This window comes from Apis laboriosa, unplaced genomic scaffold (assembly GCF_014066325.1).
Source record: "Apis laboriosa isolate Shangri-la unplaced genomic scaffold, ASM1406632v1 scaffold53_cov140, whole genome shotgun sequence".
NCBI classification, from domain to species: Eukaryota; Metazoa; Arthropoda; class Insecta; order Hymenoptera; family Apidae; genus Apis; species Apis laboriosa.
In genome coordinates, this window is record NW_025223656.1 from 163,803 (window position 1) to 171,746 (window position 7,944).

Genomic DNA, 7,944 nt, shown 5'->3' on the forward strand with positions numbered 1-7,944 from the left:
CGCATCACCGGTTACCACGGGGGCGGTGGTGGATGCGTGTGGCAGGCTGCGGCGGTGGCGCCTCCGCCTCCCCTCCGCCACCCGTCCAAAACTTCCCCTGCATGCGTGCAGGCGCCGTCCCCTCCCCCCTCTCGCGCCACGCATTCGGCATTCGGTCACACGAGCAGTCAGTTACGAGCGAACCGTCGTCGAGCCTACTACACGCGACCGAGTGTGTTCCACCTCTTCTCCCCACCCTCCCGTTCCCAATCCCCGGACAGCATTCGACACTTGCGGCCGATCGTAACCCCCGCACCTCGTTCATGCTTTCAGAGAGCCGATGAGTCCACGCTGCCCCTCGAGAGATTCACGGGAATCGTCCGGGCCGGCGAGCGGGAGCCCCCCGCCGCCAGCGACGAGGAGCACCGCGAGCCCTGTCAGCCCTAGCGGGATCGTGCCGCTACCGCTCGGCACCCATCCACTTCTGCCGCCTCATTCCGCCGCCGTGATGGCGGCCTATCTCCAACAGACCCACCACAGACTGCTGCTCGGCCACTCGCCGCTCTCGCGCGGCTCGGTGTCGCCCCTGGTCTCCTCCTCGTGCTCGCCGCCGGCCGCCACCCCCGGCCTCCTCGTCTCGCCGACGAGCGTCGGCGAGGTGTCGCCCACGGCCACCCCGCTCCCGGCCGTGCTCGACTTCAGCACGAGGAAAGCGTCATCGACCGAGGACGACGAGGAGGAGCAGATACTCAACCTGAGCAAACCGCCCACCCCGTCCTCCTCCTCCACGGAGGCCAACAACGGGCCCCTCGACCTCTCCGTGCCGGGCAGGAAACGTCCCAGCCCCGAGGACTCGCCCCCCCTCCCCGTTAGAAAATCCTCCCGACTCTCGACGAGCACGGCGGCGGCGGCGGCGGCGGCCGCCGCCGCCGCAGCGGCCCACCAGGAGGCGGCCCAGGCCGTGACCGCCGCGGCCGGCTTCGGCAGGCCGCCCGTCGTCTCGCCGTGGACGTCGCCCGTCGTCGCGTCCCACTTCCCCTACTTCGCGGCGGCGGCCGTGGTCGCGGCCGCGGCCACTAGTCAGCAGCAGGCCCTCTCGCCCAAGAGCACGGCGGGCGTGGTGGAGCAGCAGCACCAGCAGCAGCAGCAGCAGCAGCAGCAGCCACATCATCAACACCATCACCAGCACCACCACCACCACCACCATCAGCAACTGTGGAACGGCAAGATGAAGCCGCCGTCCGCGTTGGACAAGTCGTACCAGCCGAGCGAGGCGACCAAAGCGTTGGAGAAGATGAGCGAGTTGAGCAAGCTGGGCGGCGAGGATCTGTTCAGGTCGGGGGCGAGCGGGGCGGGGGGAGGGGCGGGAGGCGCGGTGGCCGCGGCGGCGGCGGCCGCGGCCGCCGCCGCCGCCGCTGTCGCGGGGAACGCGAGCGGTCCCGGCTCCACGTCCGGGAGCAGGCACAGCGCGTGGCAGTCCCACTGGTTGAACAAGGGCGCCGATCAGGCCAAGGACGTGCTGAAATGCGTGTGGTGCAAGCAGAGCTTCCCAACCCTCGCCGCGATGACCACGCACATGAAGGAGGCCAAACACTGCGGCGTCAACATGCCCGTGCCACCGGCCGCCCCCTCGCTCCACCCGCAGCCGCCGACCGTGCCCTGCATCGCCACGCCGCAGCCCCCGCACCAGCCGCAAACCACCTCGTCGGCAAACAGCGGCGGCGGCGGTGGCGGAGGAGGCGGCGGTGGCTCGGTCGCCGCTGGGGGCGGGTCGGCGACGCCGAGCAGCAAGCAGAGCCCGTCCGAGCTGAATCTGTTGATCAAGGAGACGATGCCGTTGCCGAGGAAGCTGGTCCGCGGCCAGGACGTTTGGCTGGGGAAGGGGGCCGAGCAGACGAGGCAGATCCTCAAGTGTATGTGGTGCGGGCAGAGTTTCCGCTCCCTTGCCGAAATGACCTCGCACATGCAGCAGACCCAGCACTACACCAACATCATCTCGCAGGAGCAGATCATCTCGTGGAAGTCGTCGGACGAGAGCAAAGGGGGGAACGGGGCGGGCGGTGGGAGCGGAGGCGGAGGAGGCGGCGGGGGCGGTGGCGGCGGCGGCGGCGCGGGCGCTAGCGGGCCGGTGACGGGCGCCGCGGGGGGCGGCGGCGGGTCGGTGGGAGGCGGGGTGGGGTCCGGGCCGCACGGCGGGAACGCGACCGGGCCCGGGTCGGGCGCGACGAGCAGCCACGTGAGCGCCGTGCTCACGTGCAAGGTGTGCGACCAGGCGTTCAGCTCGTTGAAGGAACTGAGCAATCACATGGTGAAGAACTCGCACTACAAGGAGCACATCATGCGCTCCATCACGGAGAGCGGTGGGCGGAGGAGGCAGACGAGGGAGAAGCGCAAGAAATCGTTGCCGGTGAGGAAGTTGTTGGAGCTGGAGAGGGCACAGAACGAGTTCAAGAACGGGGACGCTGCGGCGGGCCTCGGCCACAATCTGGGGAAACACGCGGGACGTATCACGTGCGAGAAGTGCGGCGAGAAGATCGAGACCACCATCTTCGTCGATCATATACGCCAGTGCATAGGGGCGGGGACAGTGGGCGCGAGTCAGCGCAACTTCTTGAAGAACGCGTTGATGTCCAACCATTTGTCGGCTACGCTGCCGCCCTCGGAGACGGGGCGCAAAAGCGTGACCGAGGACGGCTCCTCGGTCTCCTCGAGACATCATCGGTCACCCTCGTCGGCAAGCGACGCGACCACGCCGGGGAAGGACACTCCGACCCCGACCACGGGCGAGACGACCGGTACCTCGTCCCCGTCCGTGTTGAACGCCATCGAGAAGCTGATCGAGAAGAGTTTCGACTCGAGGGTGAGACACGGTACGCCGGGCCTTCACCACGCCCAACCAGGTGCCCCGATGGGTACCAGTATCTTGAAACGGCTGGGGATCGACGAGAGCGTCGACTACACGAAACCGTTGGTCGACCCGCAAACCATGAACCTGCTTCGCTCGTATCAGCAGCAGCAGCAGCAGCATCAACACCAACAGCAACAGCACTACGCGACGAGCACGGCAGCGCGGCGGGAACGAAGCGGGAGCGAGTCGAGCTCTGTGTCGGAGCGAGGAAGCGGGGGCGGTAGAACAGACTCGATGACGCCCGAGAGACGCGTGGATCTGTCCTCGGTGGGGCACGCGGACGCCAGGCATTCCCATCATCACCGGCTCACGCCCGACAAGCAACTCGGCCCCCAAAATCTGCCCTCGAGCCGCCATCATCCACCCACCGAGGAATCCGGGGACGAGGAATCCTCGACGACCGCGGCCACGTCCGCCTCCGCTTCCGCGGCGGGCGGTGGCGCGGCGACCACGGCTGCTTCCGCGTCCAACGTGGTCGTGGTGAAGAAGGAGCCTCGCGACGAGGAATCGGAGGAACGCGTGGGGAACGAGGAGGAGCAGCAATCGCAGTCGCAACCGCAATCGGGCCGAGAGGTGTTCGTGAAGAAGGAGATAGTGGAGGACTGCAGGGAGGAGGAAGAGGCGGCGGGCTCGTTCCATCATCGGCGAAGCAGCTTGCACGAGGGATCGGAGGAGGGTCGAGAGGTGTTGTCGCCACGGATGAATCCACCGACGCCGAGATCGAGCGGGCAACCGGAACAGTTGACGCGCAGCCCCTGCAGGAACAGCACCAGCAGTCCAACGAGCAGCGATCGGTCGGTCACTCCGCGAGGAACGCCCGACACGAAGGGGTCGAGCAGCCTTGGCGCCCTCTCCTCCATGTTCGACAGCCTGTCAGGGGGCGGAGGAGGCGGTGGCGGGGGCGGCGGGAGCGGCGGCGGCGGCGGCGGAGGCTCGAGCAACGCGGTCGACTCTCAGGGACGCAAGACGAGCAGCCATCCTTTGGCCGCGCTGCAAAAGCTCTGCGACAAGACGGAGACGAGAGGGCCGAGCGGCAGCGCGGCCCGATCAGGCGGCGGACCTGGGACCGCGTCCGGCCTCGCCACCGCGGCCGGAAGCGGCGGCGTGGGCGCGGCCGGCCCCGGTTCCGGGACGGCCCCGGGGGCGATCTTGGCGTTCAGCTGGGCCTGCAACGACGCCGTCGTCACCGCCGACTCCATCATGAAATGCGCCTTCTGCGACACGCCGTTCATCTCCAAGGGGGCGTACAGGCACCACCTGTCGAAGATGCACTTCGTCAAGGACGGCGTGATCCCCGACCCCCTGACCATCGGTCGCTCGGCGGCGGCTGCGGCGGCGGCGGCGGCCGCGGCCGCGGCCGCTGCAGCCGCGGTCTCTCAAACCACCGGGACCGGGCCCCCACCACCATCCGGTCACGCTTCTTCCTCGCCCCCGACTTCCCAGCGCAACAAGTCGCCGCCGCTTCCGCAGGCGAACGGCAGCCCGTCTCAGTCAGCGGCCTCTCCCCTCGAGGAGAGCCCGCACTCCAAATTTCTCAAGTATACGGAGCTGGCCAAACAGTTGTCCAGCAAGTACGTATAGTCCGAGCCCCGTAAGTAGCGGTGCCACTTGTACATAATGTGTATCTATAATGTAACGACTGTAATTAGCGACGCGATTTTGGTCACCTTTTCACCTCCTTCCGACACCTCCTCCTCCCCATCAAACTTATCCCGGTATCCTTTCGTTCGCGATTCCATTATCCGCCTCTCCCCTCTTCTCGCTTCCCCACCTCTCTCTCTCTCTCTCTCTCTCTCTCTCTCTCTCTCTTCCTCGTCACCCGAACCCCCCCCTCCCCTCCCCCGATCGCTCTTTCCATCTCGGCGATAAGCGAGTCGCGCAGCGAAAACCGGAAAGCGGAGGAGGTGGATATCGAACGTGCGTTGATTTTCATTGTGATGCCACCATATCTCGCGGCACTGCTGAGTCAAGGGGCTCGGCCAGCGGCCAAGTTTGTGATTTTATAAATACTTAAGGACATTTACGACTGGCGTTGAGAGAGAGGGAGAGAGAGATAGAGAGAGTGAGAGAGAGGGAGAAAATGCGTTCGAACGAGTGCGAGAGAGAGAGAGAGAGAGAGAGAGAGAGAGAGAGAGAGAGAGAGAGCGTGAACGAGATGAGCGCGTGGAAAGAAAGAGCGACGAAAAGGCAGCGAGGAGAGCGGAGATGAATTTTCTAAGGTGTAGAACAGGAAGGCTTACCTATCGCACAGCTGTCGTAAGGTCAGATCAGCATGTATACCTTTAGAACGTAAGAGCGTAGTTGATTAGCGCATAGGCTAGGCTAGGGTCCGCCCTTGTATAGGAACCTCTTTGTTGATACTTAGAGAGCTGCGAAACCGGTGAGATCGTTCGGGATCGAACCTCGTCGAAACTCTGCTACGAGGGTTTGGAACGAGCCGAGAACGAGAACGAGAACGGGTACGGCGGAAGAATAGCGAGAGAAATGGCATAATGGAGCATCGAGAAGCAACGAGATACGGTGCAATAGCGAGGCTCGCGATTATACTCGAGACACGTGCGCGACGCGACGCGGCCTCCTCGAACGTTATCGTTTTCCTTCGCTCGTAGCGCACGAGTAGACCATTGTAAATTTTCTTTGTTCAAATAATATTTATTGCGCCGTGCGAGTCAACGCGACGTTTTAAGTGTAAAATATTGTCATTACTATCGCTCGGATTATCGCGATATACCGTGTATATTGATTACGATTACGATTATTCTCTATACAATTACGAAGAAAACGAATGGAAAACGCAGCAGAGAGGAATATTGGATAGGGGGCTCCCTGCGCCAGAAATCCCATCGTCTCTCGGCCAACGTGCGTGCTTTTCTGCTTGGCCCGAAAATTCGAAAGGAAGGGGACGAAAAACGGAGAGATGAGAGAAAGAAAATGCTTGGACAAGCACGATCGCCCGCGCGTGCGCGAGAACGCGAGAAGGAAGCTGGTGGCTCGCGAGCGAGAAAGGAAAAGTGAGGCGATGATTGTGCGCGCGTTCGAGGACGAGTAAGCGCGGTTTTGGAGCGGAACACACTTGTATACGTATTTCTTGTAAACTCTAATTCTTCCATCGCGGACTTTAAAAGTATTTATCGATATAACGATAATATTAATATTATTATTGTAATTATATACGACTGCTGAGAGTGTGGCGGGTGTGGGATACGAGAGATCCGCGCGATTGCGATACACGGCACATGCGCGTGAACGAACGCGCAGCGCGTGCGCACTCGCGGATACGAGATACGAGAAACGAGAAATAGCCAACCGTGCGAAAAATACGCTCGAAAAGTACCTACCTACTTACAAATGCGCAACCACAAAGATATGCATCATGTATACGCGATTCTTGAAACCATTTTACCAGATTTGTCATTATTTAATTATTTCGGTTGTATTTTAAAATGCAATTAAAGCTCAAATAAATATATATGTTATAAAGTAAACGGTTCGTCTACGCTTCCTTTACACTTACGTGCGTATAACCTAACCTCGTCATCGTTTTCTTGTCCTTGTTGCACGATCGTGATATTTGTGAATCAAGATACCCGTATAATTTTGAAAATTTGGTCGATCATTTGCCGAGCAGAGTACGATATCCGTGCAAATGTATATGCTTTAAGCATATGCACTCTGTTATCAAAGATACCGAGTCTCGCATAATATCCTCGAAGAATGGACAGAACCCATGGACAACTGGATAAACGAAGAGCTGTGTTACTAACGTAGAAATCACTTAACCCTTCGTCATATTTTAGATTTTTCATTCCAGCAAGTCCACGATAATTTTGTTATTCACTTAAGTGAGTATCATTTTTTTCTTTCAATATCTCAATATTTCAGGAATCAAGTTAAAACAAGTTACATAGGATAATTCTAACGCGTGAATTATTATTATCATTATCATTTGTTGATTCACAAATTATAATTAATTGTATAGTATTTTCTGATTTCATTCGCATAATATTCGTATAAATAGTAAATTTTTCTTTCATCTGATACGTTTACATTGCGAATACAGAATAAATACAATTCCATTTAATTCCTGATTATTGAATAATGATCCGATTTGGATATCATGATAACAAAAATTTTCATCCAAATTATTTACTGGTCGGTCACGTTCGACGAAGAATACATTAGAACAGAAAATAATTATATTTTTTCTTCGACTTTTGGATTATAATCTTCTTGATTCTTTCGACTTGGCTATTTATTATCGTTGCATTTCGTTAAATTTTCAAAATTTTCTCTCACGATTCGCGACAAATCGAAAGAATAATGTTCAACGGGGAAAATAAACATTATGAAACGAGATAGATGCGGTCAGAGGAGTAAGGTGAGGAAGAAGAAGAAAAAAAAAAAAAAGAGAAAAGAAGATGGACTCACCCACCTATTGGCTGGAGCTGGTAATGAATTCGTCTAATGGGTCGTAAAGAATGCGATCTTATGGAGCGGAGAGGATAAAATAAAACATCGGTGGAGAGACTACCGATTCTCGAACGGCTCCTAAACTAACCCTTGCTTCAAAGAAACGAGGCCTTGCTCCTCTCTGTCTCTCTTTCACCATCTTTTACTCTACCCCTTTGTCATCGCTCCTTTTTCTCTCCTTCTTGTTCGTTTCTTTTCTCACTCGTCTCTCATCCTCTGTTCATTCTGTGTGCCCCATAACTTTCCTTTATGTCTCGTGCGCACCGTTTAACCCGTTTGTGCCTGGGATCATGAAACGATAGTGGGATCAAGTGTACAATAAATAGATTCAAACATCGATTCGAATCTTCTATAAACACTTTCAAGAATAAAAAAAATAGATTTCCATTTGTTGAAATTAATTTTTTCTCGTACATGTTTGTCTCCAATTGTAGATATTTCTTTAGAAACATTGTATATGCTTTCACATTTATTATAACAATTTGATAAAATATATCTTTCTAAAACGTACGAAATACCAGAAATATACGAACAATTATTTCTTATCATTTACCATTAACATCTGATTTTTCATTTTCTTTACTAAA

General features: G+C 56.7%; 1 protein-coding gene across 4 annotated transcripts in view; it reads left to right on the forward strand.

Moving 5' to 3' along the window:
* The window catches only part of LOC122717547 (protein tiptop), a 73,543-nt gene extending 67,171 nt beyond the window's left edge, over positions 1-6,372 (forward strand). For all 4 annotated transcript variants that reach the window (XM_043941746.1, XM_043941748.1, XM_043941747.1 and 1 more), the window contains one exon: positions 313-6,372. In XM_043941746.1, coding sequence (XP_043797681.1) covers positions 313-4,468 — 4,156 coding nt within the window. In that variant the 3' untranslated portion in view covers positions 4,469-6,372. The remainder of the gene's footprint in view (positions 1-312) is intronic.
* Positions 6,373-7,944: the final 1,572 nt, after the last annotated feature.